We start from the raw sequence: 25,443 nt of genomic DNA, 5'->3' as shown, positions 1-25,443 counted from the left end.
TAAAGATAATTTCGGAACCGGAAATACAGATGGGCAAGATGAGGTGAAGAGCAAAGACATATGGCCTTAGAGCAGGGGGGGGGAAAGAAGCAAGCTTCTCGCTCTTCACTCAGATGCACAGCACAGTAAGAAAGAAGTGAGCTAGTTTGAATCCCCCATACAAAAATACTTCACAAAACAATGTCTTTTCTTCCCCACTGTAATGAGACTGCTGCAGAGCTATGAATGCCCCGCCTCACAGGTACAGTTCATTGTACTAAAAGTTTATTCCTTTTTTTAAAACATGAGTGACTCACTCCTCCAGCCAAAATAAAGACTGGTGAGAAACTGTGACATATTGGGGAATTCCTTCCTATTAGCTGGTGTTTAATCTTGTCTGAACAGCATCAAATTGAACAAACACATTCACAGTGACGGGTCAAGAAACAGTGAGAGTTGTCCAGGCATATTATTTACAGAGACAAGCAGAGCAGCGGGAAGCTTACAGGTGTTTTTTGTTGGTGGCGTTTTTTTCTGTTTGTTTGTTTGTTCTTTCTCATTACTTATTCACTTCAGTTTGATTGATTCTTCTGCTCTTTATGCAGGTATCCAGCCAAGAGCTACTTGTTAACTGCTCAAAGTGAATTTTTAAGGAACCTTGAACATGATTTTATATATAAACCATGGAAAACAGTTCCACGATTCATTAAAACAAAGACTTAAATGTTTTATACCTGCCTGATAAACATGGTTCTAATAAACATAACAGCACAGCTAACTTACAGCATTACTTAAAAAAAAAAAAAAAAAAATTGCATAGCACCAGTTACCCTAAAACCTCACTGTTCTAAAAACTGATGGAGTTGCATACACAATATTAATATCCATACATACTGAACCCTGGAATGGGAGTCACCATGGCTATGACCTGTGAAACAGCACTCCTTGCCTTGAAGGTAATGTCACTTCAGGCTCAATCCTGTGAAGGAGCAGATTGACTGGGGGAAGGGACAGGACTTTAGAAGAAAATGGGTGAGACTAGCAATTGGCCAATATTCTTTTAGGCAACTCCACATTCAAGGGCTCCTTTCTTTTTGGGAATCCTGCCCAAGACTACTGGAAATGTAAAATTCCTGAGAAAAAGGCTGTATAGTGCATGTAAAGTGCTCCAAACTATGCAGATACTCACTGAGTGGAACATCACTAATAATATTGGAATATTTCAAAGCTCAGCATTATTTAAGCTGACAAGGCAAGTCAGTAGCAGGTCTCCTTAAAATGTTATGCTCTAACCTGTCTATTTCTAGGGAAGCAGCCAATTTTTATTAAACTTTTTTTAAAAAACAAACAAACAAACAAAAACCTTCATCATGTGATTTCATAAAGCATTTCTAGCACAGGACAAGCAAATTCTACAATGACTAATTCACAGAGAGGAACACAGTACTGAACTAGAATGACATAGCTTCACAGAGAAGCTGAATTCACCCCTTCACAAAAGGGAATTACAAGGATTTACTTCTACAAGATCTAATGAGAAGTGTCTGAAATATTTACGTTATTTAAATCACTAACAATTGTACCTTTATTTAAACCACGAAGCTCTGTGCAGACTAATACTAAGATGGTCCATAGGTCATTTAGACTTGGTCTTCTACCAACCTCATTCCAAGATAGTTTCCACAGATTCAGAAGCACAGAACAATCCTAACAGACTTCAAAGATACTACCAATGATCCTCTTGCAACAAGACAGGATCAATATAGCAAAGATGACATGTATGGACACCCCCTATGCACATACACATAGCACACTCAGAGGACAGGCTAAAACCAGTATCAGAAGTTCGCAGGCCAGAAACTGAAATAAATGGTCTCATTTTCACAGAGTACTTGTTTGTGATGCCTATTAATCTGAAAATTCAACTCTTTGACTGGTGTTTAACTTAAAGCATCTGTCTTGAAGTGTTTCACGTGGAGTTTGAATATTCGTAAGCTCGCAAATCTCAGTCTAAAAATGTAGTTACAAAAACCACAAAATGAAACATGCAAACTCTCCCACTACCTGGGCAAGCGAGGAGGAATTCCCACTCCATGCTAACCTCCCTTTTATAAAAGATACACTTTTTTTTCTCCTCCTTTTTTACATGCAGACCACCAGTACTCAGTGATACCTGCTGAATTAGTAAATTTCCAACTATCTGTATTTTTTCTTCATTGGTGTTAGGGAAGACTGATGACATCAGCTACACCAAGATAAACAAGTGAAGGGCATGGGTGTTGCCTTGTGCTTTGCCAATATTATTTCTTCTTTACATGTTAAATGAAAGCCTGAATGACAGAGTTGCCATAATGTAATACACAGCGAGACCTGGATACAATTCAGTGTGGGTGTGAAGGTTTCCCATGAAAACTGAATGCTCCAAGAACCAAGGCAGAAGCTCAGCAGCAATGGCTGTGGTCCCCTTCTCTGTAAGGAGGAGGGCATTCATAATCAGTTTTAAGCAAATAACTTCACACGGACTGCTAGCAGGAAAACCTTTAATTTTATTTACGCTGTGATAAGACAATATTCTCCTTCCCATGTTCTCAGAGAGCATGAAGGGAAAAGATTTCCCCTTGGGAATGAAAACAAATACTTAAAACATAGCAATTGCTTAAATATCTTGCTGAGTTGGAGTTCACAACAACTAATTATTAGGGAAGTGTTTTGGAATAAAACTGTGCAATATTACACAACAATGCTTTTAAGAGGAATACAGGAAGAAGGGGTAAAGTGGCCATCACTTACCACACATCCTGCTGTATTAATATAAGGTTCAAACAAGAGATTTTATTTCTTCATGAGGAGCTTGGAATTTGGAGAATTATCATATTTTAGACCCTGCCACCATCTTCCCACTACTGTAAATGGTTTTTCCTTCTTTCTTGTTTAGATGTCACTTTTGAATCACCAGGGAGAGATTTTAAGTCAGTTTTCATGCTTCTGAAGCCTTCTCTAAGTTCTTTTCAGCTCAACAAAGGTTTAGACAGGCAGAGGTGGGTGGATCACCTTGACAGCCTGCATCCACCACTCAGTTCCAAGGGTTTCAGTGCAACATGCATCTTGCATGTACCACGGCACATGTCATAGCTCTCAAGTCCCTTTGAGTCAAAGGCATTAGCTGGTGCCAGAACACTGTAGTTTCTACTAGGGGTGAGAAGGATTTTTAAATAAATGAAAAACCAATGGTGTATCTGGGCAATGTCCTTTATGCTAATTAAATGCTCAAAAAGAATTAAAGCACACAGATTGTTACTACCTGAAGAGACTGCCATGGAAAATGAAAGTCTGTGTTTATTTAGGCATAATATCACCAGAGAGGCAGCTAACAGCACTGATAATAGACTGGAAATGTAAATGAATTTCTCATCTCTGCTTGAACATCGCTCAAACCGTGCTTAATATAGCTCTAAAACTGTTAGCCAGAAATTTAAATTGCCATTAACCTTGGCCAGCAGTGGTTTCTGTCAAACCACGCCTAGGATCACAGGTCTGTGCACCAAGGAAAAGTGAATTAATCAAATATTCTATGAATGGAGAAGGCAAGCAGAATCATAGAACCATCCAGGTTGGAAGAGACCTCCAAGATCACCTAGTCCAACCTCTGACCTAACAACACTAACAAGTCCTCCACTAAACCATATCACTAAGCTCTACATCTAAACGTCTTTTAAAGACCTCCAGGGATGGTGACTCAACCACTTCCCTGGGCAGCCTATTCCAATGCCTAACAACCCTTTCAGTAAAGAAGTTCTTCCTAATATCCTACCTAAAACACCCCTGGCGCAACTTTAGCCCGATCCCCCTTGTCCTGTCACCCTGCATGTGGAGAATAGACCAACCCCCACCTCGCTACAGCCTCCTTTAAGGTATCCATAGAGTGCCATAAGGTCACCCCTGAGACTCCTCCTCTCCAGGCTGAACAATCCCAGCTCCCTCAGCCACACCTCATAAGGCTTGTTCTCCAGACCCCTCACCAGCTTTATTGCCCTTCTCTGGACTCACTCAAGCACCTTGATGTCCTTCTTGTAGCATGGGGCCCAAAACTGAACACAATACTCAGGGTGCAGCCTCACAAGAGCCAAGTACTCTTCCCTAGCCCTGCTGGCCACACTGTTTCTTATGTAAGCCAGGATGCTGTTGGCCTTCATAGCCACCTGAGCACACTGCTGACTTATATTCAGCTGACTATCAACCAATACTCCCAAGTCCTTCTCTGCCAGACAGCTTTCCTGTAGCGCTGCTTGGGATTGTTGTGCCTCTGGTGCAGGACCCAGCACTTGGCCTTGTTGAACTTCATTCAGTTGGCCTCAGCCCATCGGTCCAGCCTATCCAGATCCTCCTACAGAGCCTTCCTTCCCTCAAGCAGATCGACACACACCTAACTTGGTGTCATCTACAAACATACTGAGGGTGCACTCGATCCCCTCATCCAGATCATCAATGAAGATATTAAAGAGAACTGGCCCTAGTACTGAGCCCTGGGGGACTCCACCGGCCTCCAACTGGATTTAACTCTATTCACCACGACTCTTTGGGCCCGGCTACCCAGACAGTTTCTAACCCAATGAAGCATACGATGCCAGCCCAACCCACGAGCAGTCAGTTTCTCGAGGAGAATGCTGTGGGAAATGGTGTCAAAAGCCTTACTGAAGTCAAGGTAGACCACATCCACAGCCTTTCCCTCATCCACTAAGCACGCCACCTTGTCATGGAAGGAGATCAGGTTCGTCAAGCAGGACCTGCCTTTCATAAACCCATGCTGACATGGCCTGATCACCTGGTTGCTCTGCAAGTGCCGCGTGATAGCACTCAAGATAATCTGTTCCATGAGCTTCCCTGGCACTGAGGTCAAACTTAACAGGCCTATAGTTTCCCGGGTCTACCCTCCGGCCCTTCTTGTAGATGGGTGTCACGTTTGCTAGTCGCCAGTCGACTGGGACCTTCCCTGATAGCCAGGACTGTCGATAAATGATGGGAAGTGGCTTGGCCAGTTCTTCTGCCAGTTCTCTCAGCACCCTTGGGTAGATCCGATCCGGCTCCATTGACTTGCGTACATCCAAGTACTGCAACAGGTCACCAAACATTTCCTCATTGATTGGGAGGGCCACATCCTGCTCCCCATACCCTTCCACCAGCTCAGGGTACTGGGTATCTAGAGAACAACTGGTCTTGCTGCTAACGACTGAGGCAAAGAAGGCATTAAGCACCTCAGCCTTTACCTCATCTCTCGTCACTAAGTTCCGTCCCGCATCCAGTAAAGGATGGAGATTCTCCTTTCTCGTCCTTTTTGTCTTAATGTATTTATAAAAACATTTTCTGTTGTCTTTAACAGCAGTAGTCAGATTGAGCTCCAGATGAGCTTTGGCCTTTCTAATTTTGTCCCTACACGTCCCTACAACATCCTTATAATCTTTCTGAGTGGCCCACCCTCTTTTCCAAAGATCATAAACCCTCTTTTTTCTTTTTTTCCCTAAGCTCTAGCCACAGCTCTCTATTCAGCCAGGCCAGTCTTCTTCCACGCCAGCTTGTCTTTGGGCACGTGGGGACAGACCGCTCCTGAGCCATTAACATTTCCTTCTTGAGGAGGGCCCAGCCTTCCCAGACTCCTTTGCCCTTCAGAAGTGCCTCCCAAGGGACTCTGCCAACCAGTGTCCTGAACAGCTCAATGTCTGCCCTCCGGAAGTCTAAGACAGCGGTTTTACTGATCCCCCCACTGACTTTGCCAAAAATAGAGAACTCTACCATTTTGTAGTCACTCTGCCCAAGACAGCTCCCAACCACCACATCTCCCACCAGTCCTTCTCTGTTTGTGAACAGAAGGTCCAGCAGGGCACCTCCCCTAGGAGGCTCACTAACCAGCTGCATCAGGAAACTATCTTCCACGCTCTCCAGAAACCTCCTAGACTGCTTCCTCTGAGCTGTATTGCATGTCCAGGATATGTCCGGGAAGTTGAAGTCCCCCACACGGACAAGAACCGACGATTTTGCAACTTTTGCCGGCTGCCTGTAGAATTCCTCATCCTGGTTTGGTAGTCTGTAACAGCCCCCCACCAGGACGCTTGCCTTGTTGGCCTTCCCGCTGATCCTAACCCATAGGGAATCAGCCTTATCATCCCCAGTCTCAGCCTCAAGTTCCACAACATCAAAACACTCTGTAGTATAGAGAGCCACACACCACCCCTTCTGTGCTGCCTGTCCCTTCTGAAGAGCCTATAGCCAGCCATTGCAGCACTCCAGTCATGGGAGCAGTCCCATCACATTTATCACATTTCAGTGATGGCAACCCGGTCATAGCTAGCCTGCTGCACAATGGCTTCCAGCTCCTCCTGTTTGTTGCCCATGCTGCATGCATTGGTGTAGATGCACTTCAGCTGGGCAATTGCTTTCTCCCCCGGCCCTGACATTGGTCTCCCTGGCACACCTCTAACAAGCCTTATTCCCTCCCCACCCCCCTTCCTACCTAGTTTAAAGCCCTGTCAATGAGAGCCCTGTCAATGAGAGCCCTGCCAGCTCCTGGGCTGGTGTCTGTTTTCCCCTTTGAGACAGGTGGGACCCATCTGCAGTTAGCAGGCTGGGTACTGAGTAAAGCATCCTGTGGTCAAAAAAAAATAATAAAATAATTCCTGTGTTGGCACCAGCCTCTGAGCCACCTGTTTATTAGGTGGCCTTTCCAGATCCTCTGTGCACCCCTCCCTGCCACTGTAGGGATGGAGGAAAACATGACCTGTACTCCTGCTCCATCTACTAATAATCCCAGTCCCCTAAAGTCCCGTTTGATGGTCTTCAGGCTTCTGTCTTCACTATCATCTCTGCCAGCCTGGACTGTTAAAAATAGGATAGTAGTCAGAGGGGTGAACCAGGTTAGGAAGTTTTCTGGCAATGTCCCTGGTCCTGGCCCAAGGGAGGCAGCAGACTGCCCTATGGGTAGGGTCAGGTCAACAAATAGGGCCCTCTGTTCCCCTGAGAAGGGAGTTGCCTACAACAATCACCCTTCCTTCTGTCTTCGTGGAGGCAGTCCTGAGGCGTGGAGTCGACTTCCTTGCCCTAGGCATCCTCCTGGGTAGACTTTCTCCCTCCTCCTCAGCTACTGGTCTCTCAAGCTCCAGGACCTCCAACCTGTTGTGTAAGGGCATCTGGGGAGGCAGGACCGGTAGGAAGGGGCATTGCCTGTTATGTTGAGTAGGGACCTGCTTCCATTCCTCCTCATTTCCTAGGTCCCTTCCCTCTGCTTGACAGGGACAGGGGCTCCGCCACTGTGTGGGGTGTCTCACCCTGGTGCCTTTCCTTCAGGCCTTGCAGGGAGTTGCTCCACAGGTCTATCTCTTGTTCACACTCCCTGATAGCCCTCAACCTCTTCACCTCCACCTTGAGCTCTGCCACCAGGCTGACCAGGTCATCCACCTGCTCACAACTCTCACACACAGTGTCTCTGCTGCCCTCAGAGGGGAGCAACAAGTTCAGGCACTCTGTGCATCCAGAGACCTGAAGTGCCGCATTTTTGAGCTGGCACTCAGTCTGGGTGGCCACAGACTTTCTAAAAAGAGCCGTCTGCTTAGTGATGACCATGGTGGTTTACCTATAGGTAGGCGGCTGGTTGTTCTTGTGAGTAGGGCGGAACACTCTGCCCTGCCTACGGGCACCCTGTCTGCACAAACCGCCATGCCTCGCCCTGTTTGCCCATCCTGGTCACCGCGCTCCCCAGGGGCAGCTTTTGAACAGCCTGGGAGGGGGCGCTGCTGGCTCCGCCTACTCGTCAGCCTCCCACGAGAGGGCTGCCAGGTTTGGTGGTTCCTGCGGCTGCTTTGAGTGGCTTCGATGCTGCAAAAAAGCTCTGCCCACCTCGATTCCCCGCTCCGGGAATACTCAAATACTCAAGTCAAGGAATTTCTCAGAAACGTTTCCAGGAGTAATTTCAAATGCAAAATACATATCATTATAGAAAATATAACCAGTTAAGGTACATCAATGCTCTAACTTTCCTAATCCTTGATTTTTATGCAATGCAAGTGACTAGCACTGCATTTTATCAATGTATATTTTTAAATTGTTTTATAGGTGCTTGCTTAAGCAACAAGACTTCTTTAATAAGCAGCACTGAGTAAAGAGTCTTCTGGCAGACAACAGCAATTACAATGCAATATATAACCATTACTGCTGCCCACGTTGCTGTGTTATGCAGCAGAATTTCATTTTTATCCATAGAAAGTGTCCCACTTCCAAACCATTGAGCATACTAACATGTTACTAAGCTTTTGGCAAAAGGTAATTATTATAACAGTTTGTTATGTATACAAAGCAGTTCCCTTTTCAAGGCAAACTATTTCAACAAGTAAATAGTACACTAACTACGTTGCTAAACAAGACTAGAGTATGCTGGAGATACTGAAGTCCCAGAAGTAAAATAGTGCCAGTATGAACTGGTACTCTGGCCCAACTTGTAACCCTACTCATGTAGTCAGTCACCTGTGGCTTTCATAAAAACATTCAAAATAAGACAAAAAGTCACATTAGTTTAAACATCTTACAAATTTTATAAAGTGTTATTATACATTACAAAAAGGCTTTCATCAATTAAAATCTATAAAACACAATGTATAATACTCTTTAAAGAAAGATTATCTATATTTCAATCTGTACAGGTAACAGCTTATATCAAAACTTTATCAAATAGAAGAAAGCCCATAATTTTCATACCTATCTAATTATAAGTATGTACATTGTCAAAAAAACACTTGTGTGTTTAGAAATGACTTTTCTTGTCTACAGAAATATAAAGAGATACTCCAAGTACCTCCCCGATGACTCAAAAAGTTGCTGACTCAGGAGAGAGTAGGTTTACAATGGTAATTTAAAAACACCAATTAAAACCTCTTAAAATCAGAGAAACTGTGTTCTTATTTTTCTGAGTATTCCAGCTCAGAAGAATGACAATGTAAATTAACAGGGAAAAAGAAAATGAAGACCGGAGAGAAAAATATCCCTGAGATAAGGCATAAACAGAATTACTCTTCCTACTTGCTTGTTTCTTTGGCTTTTGATTACTTTCAAGATACCACGTAGTTTGAAAGGAAGTTTGTCCTGTCATAGGTTTTATCAATTACACCATCACAAGACTGGTAATTATTCTGACACAATACAAGTGATGAAAAACAATAGCGTAAGTTCCTCTTTTTCTTCACCCTTTTCCTATTTGACCCTATCCCCTTATTCTTCTTAATAATTGTAGAATTTTATTCTAAAATTAGACAGCTAGAGGATAGAAGAGCTACCTGCATATTATTTCTAATTACAATTTCCCATATCTTCCTTTTTTTCTTGATATTTTTTTCCAGGCAAGTTCTTCAAAAGCCATTCTTTCATCTTCTACTTCATCTTCCAAGTCTCTATCATGTACAAAGTCTGTATAAAAAAACAAGAAATTAATGCCAAATTGGAAAACGTGACATCTTGTTCTCTTAACAGCAGAACAAGCTACATCACTACAATTTTATATTTCAGTGTAATATCTTCATATGTGTATAATCATGTTTAAGAAACATTATGTGTATCATTAATTAACATTATTAGGAACACTGCTAGGAAGGAGTGACTCCTAAGCCCCTTGCTACATTACATTGCCCTTGTTACATTGAACATCTGTTTCTATTGTCATGGTTTTTGATTTTTTTTTTTTTTTTTAAGAATGTCTTCCTCTCTCAAGGTTCAATTTCAGCACACAATACATTTGCTAATTGACTTCAGAAGAGGGAAAGAGCATACAGTTACTTGTAAGACTGTGAGAGCACTCCCATGCAGTCTTAACTACATCTTTCTTGGAATAGAAAGGTGTTAACACTTTTTATGCAATTTTTGCAATTCTATACCACTTAAATATGTGCTAAACCTTAAATATACTGGAGGGCAAAATGAAGTTTTAAACTTGTCCTCAAAGAATGTAATAGATTGCCACCCAAGTATGTTGCTTTGTTTTACACCAAAAGTGAAATGACTAAAAAAAAAAAAAAAAAAAAAGAAATCCAACAGCATGTAGTTTTTTTATTATTATTATTATTATTTCTCCTCCAGATAAATCTTATAAAGCAAGTTAGTTTTATTAGGAAGCTGATTTTCAAGAACTTGGGACCACAGTGTTAACTGCCAATAAATGCGCTCTTGCAGCATAGTTGGGGAACAGCACTAACTTACTAGGAAAGATGAAGATAGCTTCTCTTCTGTTCCCTGGCCAAGTTTCTATCCTGAAGACTGCACCTGAACCATAGGTACATGTACCTCTGTATGCACACACACACGCACATACTTCGTGCACACTCAGATCCACTGTGTGCCAGGAGAGGGGGCTTGCTCCATTTGGGCCACCCTGGAGCCAGATGTAAGTCTCCTACTCTTTTATAAAGAGCTGCTGAGGGAAGTCCAGATAACTCGTGTCTTTGCAGAGTTCACCTGTGAAGTTTCTTGTTGCCTAGAGGGTAGTGAACATCCACAACACCGCTGACCCAGAGATTAAAGTGATGCTAAGAGACCATTACCAAACAGTGACCTCTAGGGGGCACAGAAGTCTGTGTAATTTGAAAACTTACCTTCCTTAATCCTATGCAAATCCATTTTCTTCAGCCATTTATGAGCCTCATCAATTACAGCAAACAATTTGTTGGCACGTTTGGTTATTATTTCTTCAGCTGAAATGAAGCAAAGTTAGCATTCTGTAGGAACACTAGCTGAGAGATTGACAGCCAAACATGGTGACACAGAGACATGCATGATGCTGATGCAAAGCTAGAAGTCCCGGTTTCCAGTGATTTCATGTACAGAAAAAATTCACTACCATGCATAAAGATGCATGGCACTCCCCAAAATAATCAACATTAATAGCACTATAAGGATGGAGAGATGAGCTTCTCCTGTCATACTGTCCCTTTTTGGGGAATTAAAATTCCTGGCTTTCATTATCCTTCTGAAATTCCACATGTCAAAGAAACACAAGGACCCAAGATGTTGCAATCCTTTTTCAACAGCACCATTAAGGACATGAAAAGCACTCTTTATAAAATGAGGGAAAACTAGTCTCAATGGCAAATCATTTCTGTAAATATACTTCTACTGAGTGGAAAAACAAGGCAACATTCAAAGAATTGTCATAAAGAAATCAACTATTACTCAATTCAATCTACTACATCCATTATATCATCCATTATACCAGTGAACTGCCATGGTTCACTGAGCAGAAACCTAACTAAGTAATAAGAAAACTTTATTCATATAAAAAACCCTGTCCATTAGGAGCAAAGAGAAAGCTTGAACGTTAATGTGAAGACCACAACTTAATGGTCAATTACAACCGTAATGTATTGCACTGATCAGAGCTGAAGAATATTAAATACTCCAGTTTTTCATTACTGTCAGCCATCACAGGCAACGTGACAACTTGACAGGGTTGGTGGATTTCTACAACTAAAGCCAGTAACAATATTTTGATTTAAGATGTCACTTTCCCACAGCAAGCACCCTAAACAATTCTGCTCCTAGGCTACTCATTCAGTGATTCAATTTCACTTGAAAAAATTATCATACAATAATGCTTTCAGCATGTGAGAAAGAAATCATATATCAAAATAATGATAAATAAATACAATATATGTATTTGCTAAGTACCATAACTTACTGGACTTCGTAACACGAGTTTTTCCTTTTAAATATTTTCTTACTGTCTCAGTACCTTTCCCCCTCAGCTACCTGACATAGCACTTTCTTATTTCTTTCTACCACATGAAGATTTTTGAATGGAGCTTTGTCTAGAAGGCTGGCCACAGATGGCATATTAAATTGTTTAAAAGAAAACTGATAAATCCTACCTTCAGCCCAGGCTTTTCTCTCATAGATTTCCTCTACCGCATCTGAAATCATCTTAATATTCTCTTTTATTTTTCTCTGGTGTAATTTGGGGCCTTCTTTATATGCTAGATGTTCTTGGGTGCAAGCCTTTTCTGTAATGGCCTCTACTATTTCAAGTCCATCTTGTATTTTTGGATCTATTTCTCTTCTGAAAAAGTCAGCATAGTTTCTGTAGGCAGTGTTATTATTTTTGTGTTCATCCGTGTTTCTGTGCTCTATATAAGCTTCACTGGCCACGGTAACTGCATTTCTCTCCACCTGCAACTTTTCTTCCCCACTGATGTCTGTTGGTGTCACACCTTCAGGAGCATCTGCTTCCATGTTTTCTGTTTGGCTGAAGTAGTTCTCAGCACTCTGGATAAATCTGACTCCACAGAGGTCACACTGGGTTTGGTCAATATCTGCTTTTCTGAAGACTGCTGATAGAAAATTCTCTCTTCCCATGGCAACAGGCTCAGCTTTGGAGCAGGCCTTCCTTTTCCACTTCATGTACATAGACACAAAATGGAAAACACGGTGCAGCTGGCGCTGAGCAGATGCTTTCTGCTCTTGCTTCTGTTGCTTGCTGAGTGCAATCACTTCCAGGGGATCCTTTTGGTCATCTAAGCACTGATTGCTTTCAAGTTCCTTTTCTATCTCATCAGCATATTCTGTCTTATCCAAAGAGGTTATAAACCTGTCAAGGTTTACAGTTTCATACAGAATACCTCGTGTGGGTGGATGCCCCTGAGCGTACACAGAGTCCCACTTCCATCGGCAATCAACTAAGTACTCTGCATCTCGCTCTGTCAGAAGCTCTTGCAGGCCTACAGCAATTTCTCTTACATGTGTAGCATCAGCCACTTGTTCCACTACTTTTAGCAATCTTTTAGGCACTTTAGAGGGAAAGTCTTTTCTCATTGATTTCAGCATTGCCTTTATTTCAGGGAAGTGTTGGTATAAGAGATATTTACACGTAGAATTCTGCACCTGGTCAGCATTCAGTATCATCACTAAGCACAGCACTATAGTTCGCTCAGCTTCCCCTGAAGTTATGCACTCAGGATCCTCAAAAGCATCCAGAATGACACGGAACCTCCCATGAACTCCACATAAAATTTTTGCTAGATAACAGAGATGAAATCTGAAATCCTGTTCAGCTGTATATATGTCCTTTGGTCTATACTCTTGTATAATGGAAAATGTCTCTGTAAATTCTTTGTTATAGTCCTTGCTTCTGAACAAAAAATCCCAGTAATGAATAAGAGCAATGTAACTCTTTGGAAAGCACAGAGTAACATTCTTGTTGAGACGCATCAGGACAGCACAACAGAGAATGTACTGGAACTCCAACATCATCACCGTATTTCCTATGCTTGGAATCAGGAATCTTGTGCATTTCTTGACCAGGACATTCATAAAACGGAAAAACAGTCTTTTACAGTTTTCTGGGTTCTTATGAACATAAAATTGCTCAAATGAATTTTCAAGAAGTCTAATGAAACACAAGTGTGTTCCTGTATTTTCTGTATTTTTGTCAGGTAGCAACATTCCATGTCTGCCATCTATTCCTTTGATCTCTCCTCTGTGATGTTTGCACTTTGGGGAGTCCTTTGCCTTTGACAAAGCAAGGTTTAGCTCTCTGTTATAATCATCCTCTTCCTCAAAAAGAAGTTTCTCAAATTCTTCAGGATATCCTGAAGATAAGAGAAAAACCTTCATGGCACTTAACCACAAGTCACTTGACTCTCTTCTTGCCCTAGCATCTTCATTTTGAAATTTAAATGTAATGTACTCATTCAACACTGCTCTACAGGGTTTGGAAACAATGTTACTGAACACCAGTATTTCTTTGCATGCCTTTGGGTTCTCTGACAGTATTCTCAAATGAAAATGATTAGGAAAAAACATTTCTAGGAGGGCTTTACATGATGCATATTTGTCAGGAGTCAAAAAGTCAAAGCTTTTGCACTGACTCAGTAGCTCTTCAGGGAAAGTGCGTGTGGCTTCCAAAAGCAGTCCATTTATTGCTGCCAGATGCATTTTACATTGAAATACTGTCCTTGCTTCATGGCGCAACAAGGGCTTATGTAAATCCTCACAGGTTTCATCTTCACAGTTCAAGCCAACAATGAACTTGCTACAAATACCAGGGTAATGCTTCTTCCGTAACTCACGGATGATAGAACACAACCTGCTTAGCAAGTGCTGCTTCAAAGCTGATTTTACATCCTCTGTGCTTACTGAGAAATTACCTTTTGTCTTCCTCTCTTTTAGACTTGACTTGTCTGACAAAAACTTTAGGATGGGTTCGCCTTCATTTTGAGACACCTGGCAACAACTGTCACCTGTTGGAACAATCCCAAAATAGGCGAAGCATGATTTCACCATATCTTTCTCTGCATTGGTGGCTGCTTTCTTCAAACTTTTAACCAGACCTAGAAGAGCTATTAAGCCACGTGTTGCCTTAAAGAGGATGTCCTGGCTTGGAGCATTGCAGCGAGATAACACAAAGAGAACTTCAACTGCACCAGCAGAATGATTCAGAGATAGAAACTGACAGTATGCGCTGCTCAGCTTTGCAAAGTCTCCCTTCAGAGCTCCCTGCAAAAATACAGCTTCAGCAACGCCAGACTTCTGCTTAGTTTCTTCACAAAGCTCAAGGGCTTCTCTTAGCATGCCCTCTCTGTCTGCCATGTCCAATTCCGAACAGTGAGTCATATCAGCACGGGCTGCAGCAAGCAAGCAAGATGCACGGAACTCTTTTATAGTTGTGAGGTTGGCTGCTTCCCGAGCAAACCCGTGTTGTTTCATTAGCTTTGCAGCTTCTTCCTGCAGACCTTCTCTTTTCAGTAAGTCTGCTGTTTGGCGCAAGCATCCACGAGATTTCAGAAACTCAAGCTGATCCTCTATATCAAGTTTTGAGAGGACCCGCATCATTTCCTCAGTTTTGTTCATACTTAGGTACTTTGCAGCTGCTTCCAAATACAGCTGGTTTGCTGTACATGGAAGTTTGGAAACCATTTGTCCTCTTGTATTTAAGATCTCTTCATATCTGAAATAAAACATACATCAATTTACTACCATGGATGATGAACCTAGAATGATTAACCTAGGTTAGACACGAAATAACTATTTTTTTTTTTTGTTAAGTCCCCCAAACATGAAACAAATAGCTGTCCCAAGAAGCCCTTGTTTTTTAAAAGGCCAACTATTTCAAGCACCATGCCTGTCAAGCAAAAAACAATCACATCATCCTAAAAGACCTACAAAAAGAATTTAGTTACAACATAAAGATGCCTGAAACAAGATCATTAAAATTTCTGGTATGACCAAGATTGCAAGGTTTACAGCATTAGTAAATCTTTATCCATGATGTCATAACACTACTTCCAATTATTTTAACCACATTTTGCCAGTGATAATCTTCCATTTGTTAAAGTAAGCTTCAATGTTGAGTTGTTCTTTGTATGAATAGAAGCCAGAATTAAATAAAACAGAATATCAATAAATTCTCCACAGGCCAATATAGATAATACCCTGTAAAACTTACATAAACCAGTCAGTTTAGAGAACTGTTTCAATTCTGTTGTATGTCTCTACATACACTTTGCTACCTACCCAGTGCCTGTACAGAGTACCTAGCTGCATCTTTCAAAACATACACTTTAAAGCACTCAGCAATTAATTATTTCTGTCTGAAGCCAAATTATTAAGATACACCCTAAGACAGTCTTTCAAACGGGTTCTCTCCTGCTTGCTGAGAATGATTAATTTTTTCCTCATGGGTGAGTAAATTGTTATAAGCCTATCATTACTATTTTCTGATGATAGTGATGGGAGTGCAGATTTTAGTACCTTTACTGATAAATTTGCATAAATGATTTGGGGAGGATGATTTTAAAAAATCATTAGTTGGTAAGGTGAGTTTAATGCTTGAAGTTTTGGACCAAACTATCTCTACATATTAAACTAGCTTTAGTCCTCTAAAAAAAGTTGCCATAGCATAGGAATTATTAAATATACATCACAAAGGATCTCAGTGAATGTGTGTACTTATTGTAGGCCTTGCTGAAAGTCTAACTAGTGTATATATTAGTAAAATGTCATCAAATTATTTGTAATGAAAGGTGTGGCCAATTAATGAACTGTTTGCATAAGAGTGTTCCAATGAGGTCACAAGGATGCTGCCAGATGCAAAGTTCTGTCAAAAAGATACTAATAAAATCAGTTTATCACGAACAGTGTGAAATGGTTCTTAATTGTCCTGAGTGACCATGGCAGAGTTGGTACGGTAAAGCTCATCCCAGAGACTGCAACCGAGATTCATCTTAGAGAGGCAGTATGAGTTGGTCATTTACTATTCTTTGCTCTAAGTTAAAAGATTTTGAGAAGCAAATAGTTCAATTGCCACAATGACTACTGTATTACATACCACATATCTAATGGTTATACACCTGCAGAAGTCAGCGACAAAGTGACTAAGTCCCTGAAGTATTAGAAAAGTAGTATTTAATTTCTGTTAAACATTTTGATATACTTAAAAAAAGGACTGGCCAAAAAAATGTGCATGACTAGTAATACAGAATTGGAAAAATAGTGTAGTTTTCCTACTAGGCTAGGAAAATGAAGCTAGTCACTGCTCAAGCAGTGACTATAGTGGAATGCTTTGCCCATGTTATCAGGACCCCAGTGAGAATTCAGACAAAGTTAATTTAACTTCATATGAAACCAAATCACCAGCCAAAACTCTTATTAAAATTTTAAGGAAAGCCAGCTGCATTATGCCGAAGTTGAAGACAGAAGATAGAGAATTATTTTCAATGCAGTCTTGAAAGGTACCTTTCAACTGCCTTTGCTGCTTCTTCATAGAGCTCCTCCTGACAATACATCTTAATTGCCAGACCAAACTCCTCAATTTGTTCATAACATTCAGATGCTTCTTTGTAGCACTGGATTTTCTGATAGTATACTGCAGCTTCTTTCATCTGCAATGCAGAAGTCAATAAGGAAACTGAAGTACTCGAAACATCCAAAACTACACAAATAGAATAAATTTAGTAATTCCATCATGTAGGTGTTTTATACAAAAGCACACTCTAATAAAATGTACTCTAAGTTTTTAACGTAATCAAATACTTAAAGTAACCATTATTAAAACTGAACAGATTTGAAAAAAAGCCTTCAAAATAATTGTGTTGGAAAAACTAGAACATAAAATTAAATGTATTACAGGATTTCCAAAGTACTTGCTATCCTCTGCCTGCTATTAAAAAAAACACCACACATGCTTCTGTTGACTTGCAAATTGCTCAAAATTAAACAGTATTAAATTAAAACAGTTCTATCTGCAGAAAGGGAACCTTCATCTTGCATCTCAAATATTTTGGAAAAATTACTTTATATTACACCTCGTCTTTTGGTGGAAATGCACTACAGACAGAAAGATTTAAATACCCTCACAAGCTTAGAAAATTTTTGTGAGTACATTGCTTAACCCTTGCAAGTTTCAGGGTTTCATTTAGGTGGCTGTAATCAGTGTAGCTACAATATCAGAGTATTATATGAATGAAGTAGCAGGTAAAGTTTCGTGAATCAATCCATAATCGGCTTTCAACTGCAAAGCAGAAATGACTGGTGACATTTGAGGAAAGCCAAAGAAATAAACTTAGACTATATAATTGCATCATCCTCCGATTCATTGCTATTACAGCTGTTCTATGAAATGCTTCCGTCTTGAACATGTTTCTCTTGAATGGCCCAGCTTAAAGAGCTGTTTTAGTTCTACTACCATGCCACAGAAAGATGCTATTATCTTATGAGTTCTGAAAGAGATCACCTTTACAAATTCTATAAACATGTACAAGCGCCAAATCGGAGGGAAAAGATCTGTAGCAAAATGAAAAGGGATAAGGAGAGGATAGGGTAAGGATTTAATACCTTTCCTAACTTTTTACACAGTTCTGCACAAAGTCGGAACTCCTTCGACTGAAGCAGGCATTTTAGTGATAGCTTTGGTTCTCCACACTCCAAATAAGTTTTTGCCAATGTCATATATTCCATCTGCTTTTCCCTGTAGAAAGTAAAAAAATAAGTTAGTTACAGTCATTTTAAATGATATTTAAAAATTACAGGACCTGTCACTGAATCTAACCATATAACCAATCTAACATCATATGTTCTTCACACTTAAACTGAGGAGGTAAAGCAAATAAGCAGTGGGATTAACGGGAGTTGAGCACTACTGATGGCATATGCTATCCTATCTATATCCAAGAAAAAAAGCCTCCTGAGTTAAAGCAAATCATGTTGCATCTCTCTGACATAACCAGAGAGCTGACATAACCACAGGACATCTTTTCCCTGGGTATCTTCCCCCCACGCACCCATGAGGTGGCAACTTAGAATGACACCCACTCACATGCATTTATACTTACCTGGGGCTGCTTTTCTTCAAGTGCACTTTGAGAACAGCATCATGTGCCAGGGCCAGCTTTGACTTCTCCAATGCTCCTCCCTTTTGGTAACATTTGGCTGCCACCTGGGTGAGATCATACACAGCATTCACACACGTGCATCCAACTCATGGCTTATCACATATACGCAACACTTAATTTTACAGTCACTGTAACAGAAAACAAAGACTGGCAGAGTGCCTAGAAGAAGGAAAAGGAAAAAGGTTGCGGAATGTTTTTAGGACAAAAGGAAAAGCTATGAAGTCAGTCCACATGTGGCTATATCATAATTAGAGTTTTAATTAAAATGTTTTATGAAGTGATAAAAACAAAATACCTGGTAGGCTGATGGCACAAATAGTGGTTTGGACCATTATCCAAAATGCACGTTGCATGTGTGCTAACTGGTAAGTCACTAGGCACACCTGCCATGTAACAGTATTAATAAAAGCTAGGAAAACCAATGCATGCAAGGTTAAATCAGAGAACGTGGAAAATTTATTCATGTTTTTAGCTTACCATGCCCCTTCTGTAATACATTAAAGAGAATCACTGAAAGTTAGCCAGGTTTCAAGCAACCACTGCTTAATTATCATCTTCCTCATTTTGCCACACTGTATTTCTTTATTGTATCAATTAATTTCATACTTCTGTTTGGAAAACCCATATTGCAAGCCACTCTTACAGCAGCAAAATTCCCCAGATTATTTCTTTTTATATAGCAATGATACGCAAAGATCAGATTATGAAGAAAACAGAACAGCAGATAATATAGCTACTACATTTCAGGGTTTTTTTTTCAATTGTGTGCTTATTATCTAAACCACTTTCTGTCCACATAGAAAACTGCTTTCCCTCCCATCCCCCCCAAGGAGAGAAAAAGACTGTCTGTATAGTGGCAACTCATTAATCTTTGCCTTCTTATAAATATTTTCCATAGAAAAAAAATGTGCTGCTTACATCAAAAAAGGAATCTTTCCTTTTGCTATCAAAAATAGTATCCAAAAATTTTATTTGCTTCCACTCCATTAGCTATCATGCCAAATTTGGACTGCATAAGCTACGAAGTCAGCAAATAAAAGTGTGTAAAATATCAATGTTCTTTAAGTAATAAGGGAATTAAACATAATTTTGCTACACATTGTCCATAATTCTTAATGTAGCAAACTCCCTTGGTCTTACATGCTGTTCCTTAGTAAGTGTTTTGTATCCATCCCTAATTACCGACCAAAAAACCACAGAAGGCTCTGAGATCGTCACCCAAGTCAATATATTTCAAATAAATGCCTATGGTAATGTGTAATGGTACTGTCAAGAATGTGGTTTAAATTCACAAGTTCCAGTCAATTCATATTGTTGCTAATAACTGTTTTTCCCAGTCATCTTTGATCTGTACATATTAAAACTTTTTCTCCCTCACAGGACTGCAAATTTCTGGGTTGTGAATTTAGGATTACAGACAATAGCCTTGCTCTCCCCACTTTTTCCAAGTTGTTTCCAGGTTGTCTGTAGACACCTACAGAACTATAAGCCACAAAATACAAAAATAATAGAAAAGCTTGCTACAGAGCCAGTAAAGATTTACAGACAATGTTATAGAAGTAAAGAAAATAAGAAGGTTTCAAAATAGGCAAGAATCCTTATTTCAGCATATGCTATCACATGCTCCTACCTCCCAGAACTGATGTTTAGCATAGTAGTCTCCCTGTGCAATCCATTCTTCTGGGGATGAAGTTTTAGCAAACATGCTGTCATCGAAGTCTAGGACAGTGGAGGAAATCATTTTATGTTAGAATAGATAGAAAACAGTAACCACCTGCTATGGACAGAAGTTAAGCATTGATATCTCCTAATATTCCAAATTCTGTATGGTTTGTGCTCACACCAGTAATGGTAACTGTGAGTACATCTTATACCTCCCAACCAGCACTGGAAATAAGCAAGTTAGGTCTAGTTTTGAAAGGCCTCTAAAAACAGTGTTTATTTTTTGGACAAAACTTTTGAGTAAATCCACTGTCTTTCTAGAAACCAAGTCCTCTTATTTGATTAAACCCCCTTCAGCTGGCATGGTATGCCAAGAACCATCTTTATTACTGTGCAGAAAAAAAAATCAATGAATTAGCAATGAATTTATTTATTAATATATACAATTAATCTTCAGAGCCCAAACAAATAAAACCCACTGAAACAAGTGGAAATTTGTAAGCGTGTTATCAATGCATACTGTTAGAAGGACCAAAGAGCTTAACATTCTTTATTACACAGCCTGAAATCAAGACAGCATTCAGTAGGTTGTCCTGTTTCAGAGTCTTTTAAGGAAGTTTTATGATGCCTTTACCTTTATTTTCATCTGTTTTGACAACCTGAACAAGTCCCCTTTTGATGAAGTACTTAAAAGCTGGAGCCCGTTTTTCACTATTTTCGTCAAATATCCAAAGATTGACCCTGGCTCTTGTAATGGCAGTATACAATTGCTTCAGTTCTCCATTCAGCATCTGAAGCAGAACAAGAACAAAAAAATCAAAATAAAGTAGAATAAATACCAGATGAGTTAAATTATTAGAAAGTGACACACTTTGCAGTTTTAAGGAAACAGCGAATATATACAGTGAATAACAAAAAATGTATCTTTAAGCAAGTCTAAATATTAAATATGTGATTTTTAAACTACATAAGCAATTGTCCAGATAATTTGCAAACTACTGCTACAGCAAACCTGGCAGCAGTAGGTCTGACTGTCCGTCTTGTTTTGAATCACTTGCACATGCAATCACTTTTTTTTTTTTTACATTACAATTCTGAAAATATCTGACTTAATTGATCCTAAAAAGTTTCCTTAATTTTAAGGGGATGACAGTGATCTGAAACCAGACTAAAATAATAATAAATAGCAAACCAGCTTGCCAGTGTTTAACTATGGTAAAAATACCTAAAAGTCTAATGAGTTGACTTCGTTTCTTAACAAATTACATTCACAAAAAAGATCTTTCAAAAAAATCTTTAAACTGCTGAAAAGATAAAACAACCTCAATAAACATGTAAATACAGGATGAAAGTATTTCTTGAAGAAATTTCTCTATTTCTAGGAGTAGATTCCTATTCACCATGTTATGAAAAACTCACCTTGTACATTTTTACATTAAAAGGAGAAGGTCTCTTTTGCAAACCAGTAGCATCCTCTAAAGGCACTTCAATTAGCAATTTGCTTCCTACTTGCATTTCTGAATCCGGAACATAAGAAGAAATGATCTTCCATTCTTTGCCAGCCTAAAATGTTAAAAGAATTAGGTTACTTGTATACAGTAATCACTACTGCCCATATATGCAAAAGACAAGGTCATACATAGGTTGTGACCGACAAACACAGCCCCAGCTTAAAAATGGCTTAAAGGAGACAAGCAAGACAAATTAATGATCTCAGGGAAGAACCTAAAGAAAGACCATCAACTGCCATCAAGAAGGCTAACTTCATAACTTTTGAGATACAAGTCTGTACCAGGTGGCCATCAGGCTGAAAACACAGAACAAATTAAGAAGAGGTACATCTGGGACTTTATCTTTGGCAAACAAATCATCACTAGTGTTCATGTAAATGATGATAGGGTGGAGCCCATAAACAAAACAAAGGGGTTGAAGCTGTGGAGGTGGATCTATCAGTATGACACACAGGCCTATTTCTCACCACGACTGTAAACCGGCAAGAGAGCTCATCAGTTACACGATGAATTTATTAAGCTCACTGTGCAACAGCAGTGGTCACTAGTGCTGGTCTGAGCCAGGGGGTAGAGTATAACTGACCAACACACACTGCTACTTATAAGAAGGCCCAGAAATGACCAAAAAAATATTTGTGTGGGATAAAAGAGACTGGTCATACTGAATTGGACTCCAGCATATGTATCTGTGAGTAATATCTCTAAATGTGCACAAACATGCTTAAATGTTTCAGTGTGGTAGCAGATCTGTGTTGCACACTCTCAAGCCATGCAACGAGCATCAGCTCCTAATCACACCTTTCTGAAGGTTTCTGACCCCCCACAAAACTAACAACACAGAAAATTCTAAGTACATTTTAAATTGTTATGCTAATTTTATTCCCTTTCAGACATTTTATGGAAAAATGATTACAAAGTGCCAAGTTTGTGCCAGAAACTGAAAAATACTCTTATTGTGGCTAAATAAGCTTTTGTTTACCCCTGTAGTTCAGAGACTCAAGCAAGCCGATATAAGTTAGTCTTCTTTGTGAGAAAAAATACAGAAAACTTGCAAAGTATATTTTGCAGTTCTGATTGCAATAAATCATCAAAACGTTCCTAAGCCTGTTATGGATTACAAAATGATCAATTTGATCAATGGTTTGCTGGATTTTAAGGATTTGGCATTTTTTCTTTTTAGTTTCTTCGTTGAAATTTGCCTCTTAAAACAAGACTCATGCTAAACCTCATTTCAAACCCAATAAAGACCAAATCAAGTGAATTACAAAAAGCTACGTATGCTGTCTTTACAACAGTTCAGAGATTCTCCTCCTCAAACCAGAAAACTTCAGTGTGAGCGTCTTCCTTGCCTGCTTGTTTGACTCCTCAAATCAACTCGTTAACTCATGACTCACACGAGGATGGAAGATTTATATGAAAGTATTTCTCCAGGCTTGGCATATATTAGCCTAGCTAAGTTAAAATACTCAGCACACTCAACGCTGTATTCTGCTATTAGTTCATTGTTTTTCTGAGCACAGCTCGCATCACCAAAAACACGTCAACTTTGAGAAATCTATCATGACAACCAGTATTGCACTGTGCCTGAATCACAGTAAGCCACATTCAGTGTCACTTACTGCAAGCACCTTCCTTGTCCCCTCACCTCATTGTGTCTACTAGCCTCTATGAAAAGCCACCAGCAATTTGCTCTAGTTTTCTTTTATACAACTGTGGTTTTCAGTTGCTGAAAACCACATCTGAGACACTGTTTTGAGGGCTAGAGGCAGAGGGCACCTGCAAGAGATGTTCACACTAAATGTGAAGTTACCCAACAAGGCAGTTGTGGGAGTGTACAAGTCTCTGTAGGCATGCTCAGTAAGGATACTGCCTATTACCTGGCCAGGATGGGTCAGTGATGATCCAGCAACACTGGAGCTGCTGTGCCTGACAGCTCTTTGTGAGAAGCCTTGAGGACTGTATTCCCCCTGACTGACCGCTCTCTCAGACATACGTTTTGATTTTTGGGTGCTCCTGCGGGGAAGCAGGAGTTGAACTCAGTCCTTGTTGGTCCCTTCCAACTCAGGATATTCTATGATTCTACGATCCCCACCAGTTCCAGAGCTACCTCAACCTCCGGAGGGGCAGGGTCTGAGCTACCTGGAGAACTACAAAGGGGGAAAAGGGAATAGATAAAAGTGACAACACCTCCAGGAAGGAAAGCCTTCTTCATTCAAGGTCATACTAGGGAAGATGGTCTCTGTCATAGACTCTGAGACTCTTCCAAGTTTCCTAACAACTCCTGAGATAGACCAGAGTGAGTTTTCTGGAATTAAGCTGTGTATGGCTATAGAGCATGCTTCCGTCATCACACACATGCACACACTACTTGCTTCTAAACATAGTTGTTTTACTAAGCTTTTAATTAAAAAAAAAAAAAACGTTTCAACTTATCTGGGGCTGGCAAATGATTTCAAGTCTGTTAACACACTAAAAAAACTGCACTGTGAACACAGTGGTCATGCAAAGCGGGGGGTCTAAACTGATTTTTTCGGGACCCAGCACCCCAGTATAAGGTAAAAAGTATGCAAGAATGGTGGACTGTCACACTTATTTCTCCGACCTGAACAGAGACCAGGAGGGACATGTTGCAAGCTAACAGAATAGTCTAGATATGTGGCAGAAGTATGCATGCACACCTGCTGTTCTGTGAACCCCAAGGCTCTCCCTGAATTGGCAAGAGACAATCTGAAGGAAAATGTAGCACTAAGGGAAGACAGATTCTCACTTCATAAACCTATGAACTATATTTTTTACTGTGATGAAGCCACCTGCCTTAAGAGGAAACTGAATCCTTTTCCAGCGGGAAAGACAATTAGATTACATGTAAAATCAACACATTAAGGAAAAAAATGTAGAATATGGATAAGAATTAAATACCTCTGAGTCTGTGAAAAAGTTGTAAAGGAGTACGTCATCGAATTCCAAGCCCTTGGCTTCATAAACTGTCAGTGCAAGTGCTAAACTGAGTTCCTTTGGTATTTTCTCCTTTGCTGTTTCGTTTGCAACTAATATTACCTATCATAAAATATATTAATAAAAGGATGTGTTAGAAAGCAAAAAAGTAACAGCCACAGGCAGAAAACATAAATATGTCAAGATAAAGCAAGAGGTTTCTCAAAACCAGACAGGATTTAACACACACTTCAGCACACTACACAAAGCTGCCCCTAGAAGACTGACAAATGCATGGTACAATGGGACAGATGCAGATCTGGTGTATGAAAATTTGGAGTTAGATAAGAATTGGACCAAAAAAAATCATCTGATGCAATTAAGAGCAGGAAGAGCATGCATTAAGAAAGAAAGAAATAGAAACCAACACAATGAAGGTTTCAAAGTTTAAAAAGCATAATTTATCAGTAATATAAAAGGGCTTATATGGACTGTCCATAATGTCTTTTAAAGTGATTATTTAATTAGCAACAGAGCTAGAAGAATCTGCGAAAAGCTGTATACCTAAGAAAACCAAACCTGATGTGCTCCAAATTCAATAGGTTGTGTTTTCCTTTTATTGCCCCTCAGCAGAATTGCTAGGTCACTAAAACTGCAGGACTCCAACACTGTAGGTTTGGGTCCATCAAAGAGACCACAGTCCTTTGGAAGCCGATCAAAAGATTCTGGGAAATAGCACTGAAGCAAATCAACCACTCCAGATGCTAGACGGAGAATACCTACAACAAGCAGAATATAGATTTTAAACTTCAGTCAGGCTGCCTCATACTCACTTGCAAACACACTAAAAAGACTGTTAGATTTTTGAAAATCAAGAAATATGACAAAAACTACTAGTCAGAGAAAAAGGAAGCTGTAAGGTCCACCTTGTTTCTACTTAGGCCTGC

General features: G+C 40.0%; 1 protein-coding gene across 7 annotated transcripts in view; it reads right to left on the bottom strand.

The window, feature by feature from the left end:
- Nucleotides 1–8,591: 8,591 nt before the first annotated feature.
- TRANK1 (tetratricopeptide repeat and ankyrin repeat containing 1) overlaps nucleotides 8,592–25,443 on the bottom strand; it is a 56,235-nt gene continuing 39,383 nt past the window's right edge. For 6 of the 7 annotated variants that reach the window (XM_082752916.1, XM_082752917.1, XM_082752919.1 and 3 more), the window contains 11 exons: nucleotides 25,076–25,275; nucleotides 24,482–24,619; nucleotides 21,471–21,614; nucleotides 20,686–20,842; nucleotides 20,020–20,108; nucleotides 18,330–18,433; nucleotides 17,833–17,965; nucleotides 16,735–16,880; nucleotides 11,874–14,947; nucleotides 10,602–10,700; nucleotides 8,592–9,423 (listed from right to left, as the gene is read on the bottom strand). In XM_082752916.1, coding sequence (XP_082609042.1) covers nucleotides 9,311–9,423; nucleotides 10,602–10,700; nucleotides 11,874–14,947; nucleotides 16,735–16,880; nucleotides 17,833–17,965; nucleotides 18,330–18,433; nucleotides 20,020–20,108; nucleotides 20,686–20,842; nucleotides 21,471–21,614; nucleotides 24,482–24,619; nucleotides 25,076–25,275 — 4,397 coding nt within the window. In that variant the 3' untranslated portion in view covers nucleotides 8,592–9,310. Of the gene's footprint in view, nucleotides 9,424–10,209; nucleotides 10,484–10,601; nucleotides 10,701–11,873; nucleotides 14,948–16,734; nucleotides 16,881–17,832; nucleotides 17,966–18,329; nucleotides 18,434–20,019; nucleotides 20,109–20,685; nucleotides 20,843–21,470; nucleotides 21,615–24,481; nucleotides 24,620–25,075; nucleotides 25,276–25,443 lie in introns of all 7 variants that reach the window. The other variant, XR_014316869.1, reaches the window with a different exon arrangement.

The sequence above is a fragment of the Aythya marila genome, assembly GCF_965140915.1.
Source record: "Aythya marila genome assembly, chromosome: 2".
NCBI classification, from domain to species: Eukaryota; Metazoa; Chordata; class Aves; order Anseriformes; family Anatidae; genus Aythya; species Aythya marila.
Note: the sequence above shows the minus strand (reverse complement) of the source record. Positions and strands in the feature narration are given on the sequence as shown.